The 20,762-nt window shown below is 29.6% G+C and overlaps 2 protein-coding genes across 15 annotated transcripts in view; one reads left to right on the forward strand and one right to left on the reverse strand.

Annotated features, from left to right (window-relative positions):
- The window catches only part of LOC139517709 (autophagy-related protein 16-1-like), a 32,034-nt gene that overhangs the window by 4,465 nt on the left and 6,807 nt on the right, over positions 1-20,762 (reverse strand). The window contains exons 2-16 of the mRNA XM_071309067.1: positions 16,262-16,473; positions 13,757-13,862; positions 12,430-12,535; positions 11,806-11,879; positions 10,446-10,536; positions 8,849-9,009; positions 8,418-8,489; positions 7,909-7,987; positions 7,394-7,499; positions 6,700-6,770; positions 6,195-6,266; positions 5,658-5,778; positions 3,687-3,860; positions 2,809-2,893; positions 965-1,012 (exon numbers count right to left, since the gene is read on the reverse strand). Coding sequence (XP_071165168.1) covers positions 965-1,012; positions 2,809-2,893; positions 3,687-3,860; positions 5,658-5,778; positions 6,195-6,266; positions 6,700-6,770; positions 7,394-7,499; positions 7,909-7,987; positions 8,418-8,489; positions 8,849-9,009; positions 10,446-10,536; positions 11,806-11,879; positions 12,430-12,535; positions 13,757-13,862; positions 16,262-16,370 — 1,475 coding nt within the window. The 5' untranslated portion in view covers positions 16,371-16,473. The remainder of the gene's footprint in view (positions 1-964; positions 1,013-2,808; positions 2,894-3,686; positions 3,861-5,657; positions 5,779-6,194; positions 6,267-6,699; positions 6,771-7,393; positions 7,500-7,908; positions 7,988-8,417; positions 8,490-8,848; positions 9,010-10,445; positions 10,537-11,805; positions 11,880-12,429; positions 12,536-13,756; positions 13,863-16,261; positions 16,474-20,762) is intronic.
- The window catches only part of LOC139517708 (phosphatidylinositol 3,4,5-trisphosphate 5-phosphatase 2-like), a 70,546-nt gene continuing 66,172 nt past the window's right edge, over positions 16,389-20,762 (forward strand). For 3 of the 14 annotated variants that reach the window (XM_071309056.1, XM_071309040.1, XM_071309063.1), the window contains exon 1: positions 16,433-16,567. The gene's annotated coding sequence lies outside the window, so the exon portion shown is untranslated. Of the gene's footprint in view, positions 16,577-20,762 lie in introns of all 14 variants that reach the window. The other 11 variants (XM_071309054.1, XM_071309037.1, XM_071309043.1 and 8 more) reach the window with 8 other exon arrangements.

Raw genomic sequence — 20,762 nt, forward strand, 5'->3', positions numbered from 1 at the left:
ACAAGATATATATAGTATTAGACCATAATATTCAATAGCTATGATATCGGGTGTAAATAACAATAGATAGATAAATGCCTATAGATGTTAATTACATGCACAAAAAGACATTTTCCACAACAAATATCACATGTCAAACACACATGAAAAAAAAAAGTTCAATCATGTTTCCTTTTAGTTTTACTTGAAATGAACAAAAACTGTCCACAAAATATTGAGTATATATTCACTGGCCTGATATTAACGTCCCTGTACTGATAATCTATTCCCACTGATGGTGTATTATACATTGATCTCCTGTGCCTGAATGAGATATGAAGATTTGTTCACCCAAGAATATTCATATATCAGGAGGAATCTGCCCAAGGTTTTCAAGGGTGAGCAAATCTTCATATCCCTAATGTCTAGGGAAATGAATGATTTATTCCAATGCCATATATAGATATAGGAAGATGTGGTGTGAGTGCCAATATGCTTTGTTTACTACCTGAACACAAAATATTAGTTTACATACATTTTTTTCCTAATCCACTTGTTTTATAACTACACACAATCACATTGATAAGCAATACAGATCAAAAGTGAATTTTTTGTCTTTTTGTTTTAGTGTCTGAAATAAATTTAAACATGATAATGAGTTTTTGCTATCACTATCTAAAAAGTTCAAAAGTTCATTAACCATGTGTAATGTCGCCTGATGAAGTCCCATCATTTCAGAGGGGAATATGAAGACTTGTTCAATGACACGTGTGATAGTCTCAACCAATCAAATATTGATGAAACTATCAAATATGTATAAACAGTGGAATAATACTAATTGTAACTTTAAAGGTCTTATATATTAAACTAAAGAGAGTACACATAATCTAACTAATATTATTATATAACTTTAAAAAGTTATAAGGAGATTGGTTGTTTCTTACTTAAAAATATAAAAGCAAATAAAATGAAAGATATGGTGTACCTGAACACTGCCCTTGACCAGTCACAGCTCACATTAAAGTGGTCAGCACTGAAAAATAGAAAATAATTCAGATAAGATTCTTCAAGGAAGACATGAATTACCTGCCCTCACTTTTGGCTTTAAAAGAATTTGAATAATCAGAAATGAACACTTAGATGTTTCTATAAAAATAAACTTGGTGCAATCAGCTGCCAAATTATTCCCACAAACATAACATGGCATCTCTTCAATTTTATAAAAAGTTGAATTAAAACTTTAAAATGACTAACAAATTCTAAAAATATTACAAGCATATATTCTTGCTTGATTGACTTACCATCTCTTTGTTCACATTAACTTATGTGTATAATTCTAAAAATCTTATTTCAACTTCAGTTATTGTCCAAAAACTTAATAAGTTGTACACAGAGGTCTATAGTTCTGAAAATGGTTCAATTGTAAGCATCCTAAAATGAATTCAGCAACTAGTTTGAATATATATGTTTAAATATGGGTACCGGGTAATTTAGTTAAGGTTCCTAGACAAAAATTAGAAGTGTAAAATTTTCTTCAATAAAATATTAAAATAAGCACAGCCACATGTATAAAAGATAAACTTTTCACAAAGTTTTAAATAATTACCCTTAATGGCAAAACATATGTACTTACTATAATGAAGAAGACACTTGGTTCATTCTCAAATCTATGACTATGTACTTACTATAATGAAGAAGACACTTGGTTCATTCTCAAATCTATGACTATGTACTTACTATAATGAAGAAGACACTTGGTTCATTCTCAAATCTATGACTTTGTACTTACTATAATGAAGAAGACACTTGATTCATTCTCAAATCTATGACTTTGTACTTACTATAATGAAGAAGACATTTGGTCCATTCTCAAACCTATGACTTTGTACTTACTATAATGAAGAAGACACTTGGTTCATTCTCAAATCTATGACTTTGTACTTACTATAATGAAGAAGACACTTGGTCCATTCTCAAACCTATGACTTTGTACTTACTATAATGAAGAAGACACTTGGTTCATTCTCAAATCTATGACTTTGTATTTACTATAATGAAGAAGACACTTGATTCATTCTCAAACCTATGACTATGTACTTACTATAATGAAGAAGACACTTGGTTCATTCTCAAATCTATGACTTTGTATTTACTATAATGAAGAAGACACTTGATTCATTCTCAAACCTATGACTATGTACTTACTATAATGAAGAAGACACTTGGTTCATTCTCAAATCTATGACTTTGTATTTACTATAATGAAGAAGACACTTGATTCATTCTCAAATCTATGACTATGTACTTACTATAAGGAAGAAGACACTTGGTTCATTCTCAAATCTTTGACTATGTACTTACTATAATGAAGAAGACACTTGATTCATTCTCAAATCTATGACTATGTACTTACTATAAGGAAGAAGACACTTGATTCATTCTCAAATCTATGACTTTGTATTTACTATAATGAAGAAGACACTTGATTCATTCTCAAATCTATGACTATGTACTTACTATAATGAAGAAGACACTTGGTTCATTCTCGAATCTATGACTATGTACTTACTGTAATGAAGAAGACACTTGATTCATTCTCAAATCTATGACTATGTACTTACTATAATGAAGAAGACACTTGGTTCATTCTCAAATCTATGACTTTGTACTTACTATAATGAAGAAGACACTTGGTTCATTCTCGAATCTATGACTTTGTATTTACTATAATGAAGAAGACACTTGATTCATTCTCGAATCTATGACTATGTACTTACTGTAATGAAGAAGACACTTGATTCATTCTCAAATCTATGACTTTGTACTTACTATAATGAAGAAGACACTTGGTTCATTCTCAAATCTATGACTTTCAGTGAATCATCTCTAGTACAACATAACAACTGGGAACGATCTGAAAACATGTTTCACAATTCTGTTTTTGAATATTATTCTCTGGATTTTTGTACACAGTGAAGTCAAATAAGAACTTTTTGTCACAAGATAATAATAGAAATAAAATAATTGAAGTCATCTAGAAAACATGTGCTTTAGAGTTCAATATGGGATTGAGTTTCCAAAACAACAAACACATGAATTTTATTGTATTTTGAATGACATAAATCATTTAAATGTGAAATATTATGTGCAAAAAATCTTTATTAAGGACAAAATATTAAGAACTTTCAACAAGGAATTCAGTACTGAGAAGGAACAGTGTTTAAGACATTAATTGAGAATGATATCTCTTCTTTTTCACAAGACACCTTTACAGTAAAGTTCTTGTAAAACAGTCACAAAGTCAGGTGGTTTTAAAAAGGAAGGTCTTCTGGTATAACCAACAAAAACGTCCTATCAACAAGTAGATTCAAATTAATTATCTTTATAAAATTTTAAGGTTTTAACTTTTTTGTGAATAATCTTTTTTTTTAAATGAAGACAAATAGAATGTCTTGTCTGCTTTTTGAGAAAAACTAATTATTGGTAAGACATGATTAACAAAACAATACTTTGGGGATATGTATATTTTCAACTCTCCATTTCTAGTAATCCTTATAAATTGATTCTGTCATAAGTATATAGAATTAAATAAAAAATCTGACATTGTCAAAACATGTCTGAATCATAAAATAGAACTAATATTTGAATTGGTTTTGGCAAATACAACATATATCTATTTTTTAAATCTAACATCATAGTATTATTACCTGAGGATACATCTAGTGAAGTCAGTCGGCCCTGAAGCATAATTTCTGTGTTACTTGAATCAGTACGACTGTCCCAGAATCTTAATCTCTTGTCAAAATGTCCACTGATTATGTTTGAGCCTTGCAAGGTCACTAAATCATTGCAACTTGACCCAGCAAAAATTGTTTTGATACCTAAAACAGATGAAGATAAAATATCAGAAAGAAATCTACATCACATTTCTATCATATTAAAATACAAAGACTTAAGATCTAAATATCCAGGAAGATTCTGTATATATGCATTTTACCATATGCTCTTGTGGTACACAAAGTAGTGAAAAGAATCAACGTGCTTGAAAGCACTGAAGGGTAAAGATTGTTGCAATTTTGCAATTTTGTGAATTAAAATAAAACGATTGTATTAGCTACGCAAATTACAAATTGAGTTAGAGTAATCTGCATGTGTTTATGACCATACATTTGTAATTGAACCTATTTAATCACAGATTCATACACCATGCATTACTAATGTAATAAGATGTCTAATTGTAGACTTAATAAGAAATTTTTTCTTTGGAGTAATAATATCAGTTTTAATAAAGTAAAAAATTGGAACTGTAGAGTGAATACAAAGTTTAAAGAACTTGATCTAAATCAGTATTGTAATATTGAATGTATTTTGAGCAAGTCTGTTATTAAAGATATTGAAAACAAACTATTTATTATGTACCAAAATAATTGGCATTTAAATTTACTAGCTAATGAAAGCAGTAAATTACGTACTTACAGGTTATTTAAATCAAATTATTGTACAGAAAAATATTTAAGTTTTACTATGCCTGGTAAATATAAAAGTGCATATGCTTAATTTAGAGCAGGTGTTGCTCCGATCAAAATTGAAACTGGCAGATATGAAGGTATAGATGTAAATGAAAGGTTTTGTTTTAATTTTAGAAAAAATGATTTAAATATAATTGAAGATGAAAAACATGTTTTATTAGAATGCCCAGAATATGCAGATTTGCGAACGATATTTTTTAACAGTGTATGTAATATAGAAAGTAGTTTTAGTAATTTAAGTAATGAAGAAAAGTTTTTATTTATGTTTCATGACGATAGAGTTTGTTATTTTACAGCCAAAATCTGCCATGAAGTACTTTTTAAGAGAAAGTGTATTTTATACTCGTAATAAGTGTATATAATGTTGTTTGTTTTCTTTTGTATAATTGTTTTTAATAGTATGGTGTTTTATGCCAAGATATATTGATATATGTTATAGATGTAATATAAATGTATTTTAATCTGTGTTTTAACAGTCTCTCATAACTATTTTTAGAGTGGCTCTTTTGTAAATTATTAATACTATACTGTGTTTTATATCAAATGTTTTAAAGAGGTGAGACTCTAATAAATTATTTGTTTGCTTGTTTTGTTTTTTTTGTAAATTAAAATAAGGAAAGTTCTTCTTCATAAGTATGGTAATTAAAATACACATCATACTGTTACTTGAATATCTAAGTATCATATATCATTAACAAATTACATGACATTGACAGGATAGGATCTAAAGAATGATCACTTCACAGCACTATTTTGTTTGAACTATGTAAGGTAGCAATCTTGGAAGATTTAGATATAAAGTCAGAACCCATGTAATCTTCACCAATACCAGGCAGTCTGGATATATATGCTAACTGATACTGACTAGGGAACATAATAAAGGCTTTTTAGTGTAAACCATCTTATTTTTGCACACAATTTATTTCTCGTTTATCCCTTTTCAACCTAATTCTTGGTAATTAAATTACACAATTTTCTAACCTCATTGATGTTTTTATAGAAGGGAAGACTCAAGTTTTACAGGTTTGCAACAATCTATATTCACTTTATTATTCTACCTGTCAAAGTCGCTATAAATTGTTTTAAAAAATTGGTTAGTTTACAGTATTTCAGACACTGTCAATAGACATTATAGTTACTGGTACTTACAAGCTATTCTCGTGAGGTCCCAAATTTTTAAGGTTCTATCATGACTACCAGATACAATTTTGCTACAGTCTCCTAAAAACTTTGCAGCTAATACTTTACCACTATGCCCAGTTAACGTACTCTGGAAGTAGAAAAAAGACAGAATAATTTGTTTTCAGCTTGACTAAATCTAACACTACTATGTATCACTTACTCATTTTAAGACCTTCCGTATAAAAGCAACCAAAGGATTTTACATCAGCTTATTTGAAGATATGTTTATCCTAATCCATGATAATTATTGTAGCAAAACAAGGATGAGACATAGAATTTTTAGTGTATTTGAGAAAAGAATTTTCACCTGTCTTCATGTTTTCATAATAATATCTGAGTTTTCAATTATATCATAAATACACCAAAAAAATTGTAAAAGGGAAATTTAACTATTTGATAGACCTGTTCTATATACCATTCCTGCTCCTAGCTATAACAATAATTTCAAACCTGAAGTTAATTTAACTCTAGAGATGTTTTCATAAAATCAAGGTCATTACTTACCCTTAACCTTTGATCTGTAAGAGACCAAACACGGCTAGCAAAGTCATTTGATGCTCCCAATATATAGTTTTCCTGAAAACAAATAAAATAATCTGTATCATAGTTATCAAAGACATAACAAGTGATATAAAATAATCTTTTAAAAAATTCAGTCTTAAATTTAAGTTTCATATATTATTATTTTTGAGAAACTCTTGGTTATATAAAAAAACAAATAAGCATTTAGATACTCTCACCTACTGCAATATATGATTTTTTGTTAAATGAACTCTGCAACTGAGGTGAACTCACTGATGAAATATGTAATCTGTAAGGTGTATACTTTTCTGGCATACAATTAACAAAATTAAAATTTTTACAGCTGTAAATCATTTGAGAGCAAATTATCCAACTTCCTATTCAGAAAAAAATTTGAACTTGCTGTTTTTTCAAAGGAAATGTTAGCATTTTAGACATTTGAAGTCTCATGGCTCTTGAACAAGAACCTGTTAACATAAACACTTACTTCAATACCAAAATCTAGTGCCATAATACCCTGGTTACTTCCAGTTAATATTCCTTTACTCTGACATTTACCTAAAATATGAGAGTGGTATCAACATTTACTTAATAGCTATAAAGTTGTATGTTCTTTATGGAACCTGTTACTTAGTATACAATGTACAAGAACAAGATTGCTAAGTTGTAGTGAAAAATAATAATAACAAGTACTGTATGTATTGACTACTACACATGATACAAAACAATCCGACCAAGTTTGGTAATCAGCCTCAGGAGTTGCAAATAAGATGAATTATTCTCTTCCAAGCTAATAATACATCAATGTTTTTGAACTAATTTGAACAAAATTGACTGCTAATAGCAAAACATTATTTCCCATTTTCATTTTTATAAATGTTTAAAAACCAAAATACATATTTCAATTTTTTGTCTCAATCATAACTAATAAATCATATTTAATAACTAGGGAATAACATTTATATTGTTTTATAATAATTTAATAATAATAGTGTGTACTGTTTTATTATTATTGAATAACATTGTGTACTGTTTTATTAGTATTGAACAACATTGTGTATTTTTGAAAAACTACAACAACATTGTGTACTTTTTTTATAACTAATGAACAACATTGTGTATCTTTTTTATATAATTAATTGACAACTTTGTGTATTGTATATAACAGAATCTATTGTTACCTCCACTTATTTCCCATAATTTTATCTTTCTGTCTGAACCCCCTGTTGCAAACATAGTTCCAGATGGACTCCATTTAACAGCATTTACTTCCCCATCATGGGCCTCCTATAATATATCAATATTAGACAATCAGCATGTTTTATTGTCTGTGGACCTAAAACTTGGAAATAACTGCTCAAAAAGCTTTCTTAGAATTCTAATGTAATGTCAAAAATTTATCAATATTTTATTTCTGCATATATGCAGTGTTTTTCATATTAGATGTCAGTGAAGAAGTCCAACAATGCATAAAATTCCTTTAGATATATAATAAGCAACATTAACAAAACAATTTCGTTTGGAAAGTGATTTTGATTAAGAAGACAATATCTGACATTATATTTCATAATGAGGGGTTCAATCCCTATTAGAATTTATATAAGGTACATACAATAAACACTGTACCAAATGAAATTTACATGGAAAAAATTAATGAATACAGTATAAGTTGAAATGAAAGGTGTTATAAACTTACAAATTTGTGCTGTGCTTTATTTGGTAAGGCAACACTAACACAGATGGGAACAATACCCGGAACATAAATACCAGCTTCACTATAAATAGAAATAAATATAATGTGAATTGTAACAATATTGACGCAAAAGAAAACTGAATAAGAGACATGCTTGAAAGATTTACAACAGCTTAGTTAGACCGGTTTGGACTAAGTTAAATGACTATCTTATTTTTATTTAAGAAAATTGGCATTCAACAAGTTTTTATTATTGTTTGTTTACGTGTCTTGGTGACTTTCAGTTTCACATTCATGCATATTCCTATAGAATGCTTATATTTCCACTTCAATGACATCATTTACACTGATTGACCTCTGGTAACTCATTCATAAAAGCATACAACGTGATGGGAACAGTCTATACAAATCTTGACATTGCCAATCAACTGACATACAATATATTCATATTTTACCCAGGTGTATACTCAAATTGTTTGAAGAACATCAATATAAGAATAACAATTACTAACCTTTCTGGTCTGATTTCAACAGGTTCTTTTGCTGCATCTATAAGTTCTTTTTGTAACTTGGCTTGTCTTTTTCTGAAGAAAAAAAACCTCCATTAAATCTATGTGATAAATAACAAATAAAAACAAAACCACATATATAACACCATAAAGCAAGCTGTCATGTGACATTTAAAATCTGTTTAGTTGGGTTTGATTGGTTTCAGATATTTCTGAATCTTATTTTGGTCAAATTTCTGTGGTTTTTCATAATTGCCTTGAAAAAAAGTTTTACATAATTTCAATTGTCATTGAAAATATTACAACTTACAGAAATTCAAATCTCATGTAACTTATTTTGCCTTGATCTTGCAAAGCATACAGTAGCCCTTTAGACCTTGTGCAGAAGGAACATTTTTGGCTTGTTGAAAAAAAAAATTGAACAAATATCATACTTTATTTGAATATCATTATCTTCATTCATTTTGTCTGCATCTTTTGCTTTTACATGCATCCACCTAGTAATTAAATCAGCATTTTCATCCTGAATTTTTCTGTACTTTTCTTCCATGGCTGTAAATGCTAATCCTAAAGCCTGGTGTTCATCTTTTAACATCTGGAATTAAAAATCTTTCTTCACAAAGTCCAATGTGAGGAACTGTACAAGAACATAGGATAACATCATAGAAATACAGATAACAGATATTTTCAAACAATTTTCTTTGTCCTAGGGAGATGAATTTCAATAAAAACTCAAACTAAATCTTGAACTTTATAATATGACTTTATATCAAACTTTATATAAATGGGGAGTGTGTCCATGGGACACAGATGATACCCCCGCTTGCATATAAAAAAAAAGGGACATAACTCAAGAACTGTAAATGTGTACTACCCAAATTTGTACTTGATTTGAGTTTTGTGGTAATAAGCAATGTGTATAAGTTTCATAACAGTTAGTTGAGTTTCTTTCTGTAATTATATTCTTTTTTTCATATATATACATAAAAATGAATTTACAACTATGTTTATTGTTATAAATAAATAGATAGTCAAATGTATTGCTAATATTACTGTATGTTTCTTTGATGTGTTGTATTTGTTGTAATTCTTGAAAATAATAAAAATTAAAAAAAAAACATTTAGTTGAAGTAAACTTCAGTTAGAGAATGGAAACGAAAAATTCAGCAATTTTTCCATTTGTTAAGGGGCATAACTCAAGAACTGTAAAAGTGAAGCCACCAAAATTCGAACTAGATCTGTGTTTTATAGCAATAAATAATATGCATAAGTGTCATAACATTTGGTTGAGGCAAACTAAAGTGGAGAACAGAAACCAATTTCCAGATGTACGGAGGGACAATGGTAAAACTAAATGCTCCCTCCACTATGATGCGGGCATGAAAAGCAGAAAATTTTAATTTTCCTACAGATTTCTATAGCCTAATATACCAAATATCAATGATGCATCCTAAGTATTTATGTAATGATCCAATTTAGAAAACTTAGCATTAGGTTTTGATGATGTCCTATGTCTTGTTTTGTGTTATTCAACACAGGGGATGCAAAAAATTAAGTCTTCATTTTAGCCTCAATACATATGAATCATTTATTTACTCCTGGTAACATCCCATGATCTAAATTTTTCCATTTTCTAGAATTCTTAATAAACTCTTAATCTAAAAAATTCTCTGTTTCCAGTCTAATCTACAAATATAGCAACTTTAAAAAATATTTCATCCACACACAACTTGTGATGCAATTCCATCAAATCTGAATACAGTACCTTACATCTATTTAATTGGGTGTTTGAGGGATTGTTGTCTCATCGGTAATCTTAATACATCTTCTTATTAATAAGTCCATGCTTTTATATCAGATGTCCAAATAAAACTCAATTTTGCAAGAAATTATGTCCATACTAAATATGTCTTATAAAACATAATGATCAATAATATCGGATAAGTTCTTTTTTTTTTAAATCAGTAATTTTTGTTCTTCTTCATTTTTTTTATTCAAACATATCCCTAGTAAAAGCTTTATTTTAAATACCTGGTTAGTTTGTTCTAATTCTACAATTGTCATTTCTAAATTCTTGATTTCACTTTTTAAAGCTAGAACCACTGCATCGGTATCATGTAACCTATAGAATAGAAAACAATAACATTCTAAATCTGTGGTAATAAAGTTATGATAAGACAAGGCAGTAAATACAGATTCTACCTCTGCATCAATTGTAACAGAATAACACATGTTTCTAAAACTTTGTATTTTTAAATTTGAAATGCAAGATATTCATTGGTGCAAATGAAATAATGCCATCAAATTTTGAAGCTTTCCTCTGATTTCTGAGTGACCACGCATGTTGATGTCACATTGAAAGAACAAGATCTCTTTGCAAATCAATAAAAAATAAGAAATATAAAATTTGCCTAAAAATCGTCTGTAGGTCACAAGAGAACCAGATTCAACCACCAAATCTAGTACAATTCAATATTTCTTAACTCTAACTGGTAGAATTGTAAATACTTTTTAAAAGAGGTTTGGCCTCATTTTTGTTTTAATTCACCTTGCAACAGGCCACCTACAGATTCTTTCCAAGAGTTGTTGTTGCAAGGGTTCTTTAAAATTGAAAATGGAAATGGGGAATGTGTCAAGGTGATGACAACCTAACCAAAGAGCCCAAGGCCACCAATGGAACCATTTAAACCTGATTTGGCTGTCTTTTTTAAGTCCTTTTTTAGTATATAAGCATCGATATTCTGACCAAACATGGCTGCATATTTATACATTTTTCACAGTAAAATCCATTCCCCAGTTGGGGGGTCATATCCCTAAGACAGAAAAACTAAGACCAAATTCTACATCTCTGTGAGTACTATTGTCCTGAACAAATAAAAGATTAACATGTAAAGTTTAATTAGATACTAAACTGGACCCCTGTTGTGTTCACTTATCGCTATCCTGACAAAGGTATGGCCTAAATCCCATAGTCAGAATTCTGACCACGGGATTTAATAATTCGACGAGACTAGTACATCATGGGCTATGTTTAGTTATTTATTATACTGATATCAAATCAAAGAAAAATTAGCACATTTATTACCCTACTGAGTTTTTAAGGAAACAAAAGATACCGGCTCAGTTTGTCAAGAACATGTTAACACGCTCGTTGGACATTTATCTGCGCTACTACCATGGGGTTAATTAACAGATACTTGTTTATTTTGCGGCAACACAGTATTAACATTTGAGGTCAATTTCCTATCACTTTTTAATTGGTCAATTTTATTAGCTAATCGTTGAATATGTAAGACTTGTCCAATTAATGCCAATGTGACAATAGCTCTAACCCGTTCCTTCGGTGCGAAGCTATAGATAGAATGGCGGACCAGTTTAATTAGATACATACTTTGCATCTTTGATCATTAACTCTCTTTCCTTTTCTTGTAACAGCATGTTAAGGTCTATAATCTGTTGTGAATTCTGAAAATAAAAAAAAATTATGTGAGAAAATCTATCAGTAGATAATGGTACCCCAGTAGATAGAATTTTGTATAAATAAAAAGTCTCTACCTACAAAACTCTAAGAGGAGTTAAAAGAGTTGAATAGATAAAACCAAGCAACATATTCCTGAAATTTTACAATTGAAAATAGTACAAATATTCAACAAACAACCTACAATTATAAAAAAATATCAGCAAATTTAAAATTGTGATAATTTCGTATAATTTTGTCATACTTGTTAATGTACAAATAACATGTAAAACAAAGGAGGTACTAGCTTAACAACAGTAAGATGAGTATGACAAACACTTCATGTACACTAAATGTGGATGGTTAAACAAAGTATGGTGACATATAGTTGCTTATTATTTATCCTAATTGTTTGGAATCTGTTGGATAGTTGTCAGGGCTTGTGCCATTAACAATCTTACAACATCTGCTTATTCTTAATGGACAGATAGATAAAAAAAAAAACAGTAAAAAAACGTGTCTAAATATCCTTAAAAAAATATTCCAATACGTTAATACCTCTCCTCTCTTTTTGTGTAGTTCTGTAAGTTCCTCTTGTAACTTGTACAGTTTTTGGACATCTACTGAATGAGTCTTGTCATTAAAACCAGGACTACTCCCACCTCTGTAAAAGAAGGAACATATGTTCATGACAGGAAAGTGTTATGGATAATTGAATACTGGTGGTATTATCCTCAGAAGAACATGCAGCCTTTTTAAACTTTTCCTCAATGGATTTTTTTATATACTTGATTCACATAGGATTTTGTAAAAAAATTAAATTCATCAGGTTTAAAGTATTAATGCATTGTGAAATTGAATATTTCATCAATGAAAATCCACATGAATATCCTTTTTATATTAGATACAAATTTAGTTAAATCTGATACAAATGTTTCAACTGAGGAACTACACGGATGTCATTATGGAGTTAAGGGGGTGGCATTAAAAGGTTTCATCATAGAGGAAAGTATTAAGTGCAACATTATTTTCTTTTGGAGATATTATGTACCCTGGTACTATATTTTTTTAACATAAATTGATAAATAATGATATTTTATAATGTTGATTTACAAATGAACTAGATGCAATTGGATATTTAAAATTAGTTTATAATCAAGCAATCCAGGTCATTTAAACATATTTAAATATACAAACTATGACAACTTGTACATTGACAGAACTTACATTTCTTGCCACTCTTGCATACTTAATTCACATCAACTTTCAAACAATTCAATAATAAAGTATCACTTCCTTTAATAACTTCCCTATGTATCATAATTCTAAATGTAGATACATGTACTTGAGCAACAATGTAAAAGGTTGGCACAACCCACGAATGTTCCATAGTGTCTACATGTAAATATGATGCATATCAGAAATATTATAGGATTGAATTTATAACAGAGAATTAATACTAAAAATGATAAGGTTTAAATCAAAGATTTAATATACATGATATATCCTAAAGTAAATTATAAAAAAAAAAATCTGGAAAAGAACTATTGATTATCAAAAATTATGTGGTAGAATTATAAATAGCAAGATATGTGATCAATGTATATTTTGATATTGGAGTAAAATGATACACTGAATAAAAATATAATTATACAAATAAAGACTGAGGAGAAGTTTATGTTGATGCAAGATAAACAAATAAAATGAATAGTCTTGTTTGTACTCCCTTAGTTCAGTAAACTATTGACCTTTATTTTTAAATTTCTGAAACATTTCCTACAACACTGAACAGACCCTTACAGGCACAATAGTTGTCACATTGACAATCATACCACATCACCTTATTTTCATTTAATCTTTTTTCAAAATGTGTACATATAATTACCCTTGTTCTGATAGTCGAGTGTTTTCCTCCTTCAGTCTGTCAACTTCAACTGTAAGCTGTGCATTTTTAGATTTTAAACTTGAAGCAATATCAAAACTTTTACTATCTGAAAGTAGAACAACAAATGTTTTGATTTATCTTATGTTGCTGATAATGTTTACTACTGTTAGCAGTTTCTGTATAACTGTTTGTAACTAGTTGAAACGATTGTTGGCAAAAATGTAAAAACATCATCATGAAAGAGACTTTCCTTTAAAGGGTCATCAATAAATTCAAATATTTGATATTTTTTAAAATCTTGTATTTCTCTTATACATTTTTGTAGTTCTAAAGAATGTACGCAAAAATGCAACACAATCATCAAAAACAATACTCCTTTGACATGGTGTCAATTAATGAATTTAGTCATTTGGGATTTCATAGATATGTACACATGTAGTTGATGGTCAACTGTATGTTTACAGTTTCTGTCTTATCTAACAATGTTTTAATGATAAGTGATAAAATGATAAAATTTTCTAAAAAGAAGTCAATCAAGAGCAATAACTCATATAGGAGTCAATAGATAATTTCAGTAATATAGACATTTTTTAGATCTTTTATTTATGATCGTCTTTGCTTGCTTGTCTGCTGTTTCTGTTTATCTTTTATAGTTTTCAATAGCCGGCACCAATCCCTCAACCACTTTGTAGAATGTAGCCTTTAATTTGAGCCTCTGATGTTTTCAGTGTTTCTGGAAAGGTGGAATTTCAAGCTTGGAAAGATATTTGTAATGCAGCATGTTCCTATGCAGAATGAAACACACACAGGGGCAGATTCAGCCATATTTAAAAGGGGGAGTTCCCAACAAAAGAGAAAAGGGGAGGGGTGTCCAACTTTATGTCCATATTCAAATGATGTCAACTTAGTTAGGTGCATTTAAATGATGTTTAATGATGAATATATACTTTACTTTCACTCAATACCTCTTAAGTCTGTAAAATGTATATAATTTGAAAGTACAATGACCAATTTGTAGCTAATGTTCCTTGTTTATTGGATCTATAGAAAATATCGTGGCAGATGTAGATTATTTAAGTATTATCAGTTTCACCCCAAGAAAATATTAATTTTTCATGAATAAATTGTAACGGAGTTGCGCAGCTGTGTTATAATCTCCCTTTGCTAAACACGGAATGACGCCAAATTAACTATGTCACTGTCAGAGAAAGGAATGACAAAGTGTATATTTAGATAAATCATATGTTCATGATTTGGTAGACGTTTCATCCAACTTACTGGATATTTAAGAGAAGATTTTGCCATTCTCATGGAGGAATTATACCTTCTTAAATGGACTTGTGAAAAGTATAGACTTATTAAAGAAATATTTTGTACTGGGTCTCAAATTGACCACTTGGATTTATCATTAATCCGCTTAACATCATTTACAACATGGATTTATCAATAATCCGACCATTGAATATTTGCTTTTACTCATCCAAATTTATGTTTAGATTTCACTGTTCATATGTAGATTATGTGGAATATATTTAATAAAGTATCTGAACATCTGTATTTGGTCTCATTTGCCAGAGCTCAGTCGCAGCCGAACGAACCATTAATCGACAAGAGGGAACGGTGACGCATAGCCACCCGACCCTCCTGTTACAAAATCTTAGCAGTTAACATGGTTAATCAAAATGATTTCCAAAATTAAATTCTTACTGTCTATAAATAACAATGAAATGTAACTGTTTCCTGTTAAGGGGTTCCCGAATTTATCCGCCAAAAATCACATGGCTTTCAACAATTGTAAACATATAACATTCAATTTGTGATCATGGATTACAGCTTTAATTAATTTAATTTGGAGATTATGACTAAGATATTCAACTTAAGGTACAGTTAATGCATTGTTTTTACTTTAATTATTCTGGATTAAAACTAGTTTGAAATATCAGTATAAAAAATAAAGTGTAAAAAAACATTCGCATTTTTAATTTTCATTAAAATCCACTATAAAATTCAAGTAATTCAACTTTATTTTTAGTAAGATTACAAAAAAAACAACATAAAACATTTGTATTTTTTAATATATTTTTAATGGTACGAGTTTACATAGTCCAAATAATTATGACGTCTTGAAAGGCTATTATAATTTTTATCGATGTAAGGCGTCAAAGAAAAAAATTATAATAGCCTTTCAAGACGTCATAATTATTTGGACTAGAGTTTACAGTGATACGAGTTCTGAATTGTACGACTTCCTAGTGGTACGAGTTAACTATTTTGGTACGAGTTAAAGTGGTATGAGTTTTCGGTGGTAGGAGTTAACTTGCTTCTGTCCTAGATTACTTTGACAGCTGTTGGACGTCAGAGTAATTTTATGATACAATAAGATTAGGCAATATAAATAAATACATGGTAGGAGTAAATTGTTATAATTGTCTTTATCTCACTCCGGCATGAATCTCAAATCTGGCAAATATAAATTTTATGACAGTCAAACGCTCACATATTTACATGATTGAATTAAATTTTCAAATGGTTCTTTTTCTCTTTTGTTGCGTAATTTCAGTTGCTGGAAAATATTTTGTTTCCAATCAATTTCTGAAGTCGACATTTCTTTCATCCTTGATTTGTTATTTTTGAGTTGTCCTCCCTTGAATCCAGGTTGTTCCAAGGAAAAGTTCCGAGGTTGTCCGAAAGAGTTCCGAATTATTTAGCAGACTGTCCTGTTAAGGACAAGGAACTGAATTAGTTTACTGAATTTTGAATATTTATGTGTTTTAAATTTTGCCAGCTTTTAAGAACAAGAAAGTTGAAAAGGTGAGAAAAGTGAGTAGTTCTATTTCAAAGCCAACATTGTTACACGATTGATTTAAAAACTACTATATAGTAGTAGCAGTATAACTACACATGACTTGTTTTTGAAAGAAAGAATAATCTGCTAATTGCTAATCACAGCAGTGTCTGAGAACATAGACACTTGCTTCTATTATACATAGGTAGTCGACCGTTCCTTTAACGAAAAAGGGGGGGGGGGGGGCAGGGCCCCCTCTGGATCCACCTATATGTCTGACTCTGAGCACTCAAAACTGCATTTACTAAGGTTCATCAAAAGAAATTTAAAAATATGGCGGTGTTTATGTAAAGCAAAATTATATCCGGGTGAAATTTGATCCGGAGGAAAAAATGTCACAGTATAGTTGCTGTTATTTTTTTATCCGGAGGAAAATATTTCCCTGGGATATTTTTTCCTTTGCCGTGAAATTCTACCTGGGTAGTTAACTTATTGAATAGTTATTAGAAAAAACTTATCCTTTAAAAATACTATGAAATATTAATAGTGTATTTGAAATAAAGCGAAATTGTTAAAAAAAAATGTATTATAATGGAAAATAATTTCACAAATTATCATTGAAAAAAGTTCCTGAAATATTCAAGTAAATATCATTCTTTTAAAAAGAAAATTATCATTAAACATAAGAAAGAAAACCAGAAATAATTTCAAAGATCGTAATTGTGAAATAATATCATGATTGAATAAGGTAAGTGAAATACATGTAAAAGTGAGTTGTTTTCAGATCTCAGTACAAATATAAATTAAAACGTAAAGGTAGAAATATAGTTGCATTACTACTGTTAACAGTAATAGAAGAATTTGATTATGATGATATTTTTAACTATATAAAATAGTTTTGTCTGGGGACAGAGATGTATGGAAATCAGATAAATCATAGCATAACAATATATTGGATCAAAAGCATGTTTAACAGCTGGATAGTTTTTACATGTGAAATGTTATCTGTCTTATTAAATCAAGTTGTAAGTCATCTTTTTATATAAATGAATATATAAAAAATAAGATTTAAGGAAAAATTTCACTATAAAATAGATTCAGAAATATATTATATTAATATCTTTAAAATATAAATTGCTCATAATTACCTCCCTTTGATAAATTATGCAAATTTGATCTACCTTTGTGAAACATTTTATAATTATAGTCAGGTATATATTGATTGTGAGTAACTTACTTAGTAGTTAATGGGACTCTATTTCACCCGGTTCTGTGAAATATAGTACGGCAAATATATACCGGTACATACTATCCGCATAACACAGATAGATTTTCACTCCTCTGGAAAAAATCAACCTGTGAAATACCATGCCTGGAAAAAAATTACCGGGACAAATTATCCTCAGGATGAAATATCACAGAGGAAGAAATAAACCGTTACATTTACACCACAAATCTGCTATGATGTACAGGCTAAACAATGCATTTAGGAAAGTTTTAAGGCAACACAATAGTTATAGGCAGATCCAGGGGAGGGGCCCTATGTGTCAGATTTGATTGATTATATAGGGAATCACTGAAGTATGACTGGAGCCGACCCCCTTAGGTCAGTCTGTGGACCCCTTTATTTTAGTTTCTTGTGTATATTCGGAGTTTAGATAATAATGTCCATTATCACTGAATGTGGGGTGAGTTCGTGGTCTAGTGGTTAAGACTGGTGGCTACAGTGCTGAAGGTCCCGAGATCTGTTCTCACTCAGGGTGCTAAAAATATCAGTACATCAGAAGGGTAATTTTCACCCTCTCACACACATCTCTGGTACCCAGACCAGAGTTTAAACTAGAATGGGTACTTTGGGGGCCTCAGTTGGTCAAAGTTGTCCCCTATTTTGACCTGGAGATCAATCTTCTGATATCTCTCTGGTTTGTCTGTTTCCACCGAAGTTTCAGAATCTAAGAAACTTGACTAGATTTTGGTATTCATTTTTTTCTGTTCCTCTTGAAGGTGCCAAAATAATTAACTGTTTTTTTGTACAGAACAATATACATGTACAAGAAAGAAAAAAAAATGCCTATTTAATTTTATTGATCTGTTGATTGGGAGGTCTGACAATTAGGTGCATTCAATTCTTTATTACTTTTAACAATATAGTTCATCAGGTGCATAATTTATTGGTCTGTTGATGAGCAGTCCTAATGATCAAATAGTAAGTACAAAACGTAAGTAAATTATTTATTATAGTGACATGTGTAAATATGTACAGATTATAAATATACAATATATATATGATATATATTAATATACCTGGCCCAATGGACCTATAAGTCACCTCAAATGGAATTAAGTAATTATAAAACAATATATCACGTTCTTGGAAATAACAAATTATTCATGAAATTATCTTTTTGTTGACGAAAGTTAATTTGTACTAAGCTATTTGTAAACAAAATTGTGTCTTTTAGAATATGCCTGTATAACATATTTGGCTAGTTTTTGAGTAGTTTTTGGCTAATATCTAAAAAAATAAGTTTTTCGTTATTGTTCATAGATATAAAGGAAGTAGTTAACAAAAGTTCACTAAAATCATGTTCTCGTATTTCGGAATTATGTGCATGTATATCAAGTGGTTGTTTTTCTGTTTAAAAAAAAAATAACTGTTTATTGTTATTGATTGTTGAAGATATTCTTATTTTAAAATAGATATTTTAGTACATTTCTTCTGCCATTGCCTTCATTAAGAATATTAATATGAATACGAATACGAATTTGTTTATTATACTGACATTGTGTATATATACAGTATAATAATAATATTTGTCAATACAATGTTTTTACACCCAGCCCATTGGACCTATAAGTCACTTAGAAAATATAAATCTTAAAATCATTTCATAGTAGAGTCCTGTAGTTCAATTATTTACATAAATAAACTGTCTGCATTTTGTAAATGCTTGTAAAATATATTTAGCTGTTCTTTTTGGAAAATAAATTAAAATTTGTATTAATTGTTCACAGTGTGGCAGTGATAAAAATGTTTCTTTGCCTGGTATGGCTGAGTAAAGTTCATTTCGAAGTTCATTATATAGATCACAGGTTTCAATTTCATTTTTGCTACACATTTTACAAAGTCTGCTGTCCTCAAGTTCGCCACTAAACCATCCTGTTTCAATTCTTAGAGGTAGAATGCCGCATCTAAATTGAGCCAACATCCGCCATTCGTTGCGTTGTAGGTAAAGGTTCACGTACATGTATGCTTCAGCAGAGAAATTGTTTTTGAGAGTTTTGTATGTTCGCAGTTTTGGATATTTATCTAAGTTTTTAAACCAATCAAGACTAGTAATATTAATTTCTTATATTTAATCAGTTTTAATGAAAAACAGTCCATGTAAAATAAGAATATTAATTAAATTCCTTTACTTGGTTCATAATTTTTTTTCCGAATTTGGTTGGTTACATAGATTTTGTCGTCTGCAAATTCTACCAAGGCAATTTGCCGTCCCCCTTTTATGGAGCTACAAATATATGGTTTATGCATAGACTTTTTATGTGTTCCACTCAAAATGTTGCTTTTTTTGCACTCCCCTCCCTTTTTCAAAATCCTTGGTCTAATCTTGTTGTTGTTGTTGTTGTTGTTATATATATGTAGTTATATATTTTTTATTTATAAGAATGTAAGGAAATATTAGAGTTATCCTTCTTTATATGGGACATTATGTTTATGTTAGTGTATAATGAAAGTAGTTTTTATGTATATTAGTGTTTGTTATGATTTATATGCTTGTCTTTGAGCCATATGTTAAGGTTTAAATTTAAATTTGAATTTGAGTTTGAATTTGAATTTGAATTTGCATTTGAATTTGAATTTGAATTTGAATTTAAATTTGAAATTGAATTAAGTGGTATTGAGATGAGCATGCCGATGAAAGTGGATGTGAACATTTTTGCAGAGAGAATCCTTCAACATCATTGAATTGGTTATGTCAAATTGGTTTCATGGATAAATATTATTATCCTTACATGGTATATTTTATGATTTGGATTGATATTTTGTTGTTGAAGGTTTCTGCAGATATTTTCAGGTTTGTTTGAGACATGTAGTCAGATGGGATCCATTAGTAGTTTCACTGTGGGAAACTATCAGACCAATCTTGTTGATGTCTGAGGGTTTTAGCTGTTCCCCTAATGGATCGGTAGTTTCTTTCCGAGATCCTTTATCATAGT

This window comes from Mytilus edulis, chromosome 3 (genome assembly GCF_963676685.1).
Source record: "Mytilus edulis chromosome 3, xbMytEdul2.2, whole genome shotgun sequence".
Taxonomy (NCBI): domain Eukaryota; kingdom Metazoa; phylum Mollusca; class Bivalvia; order Mytilida; family Mytilidae; genus Mytilus; species Mytilus edulis.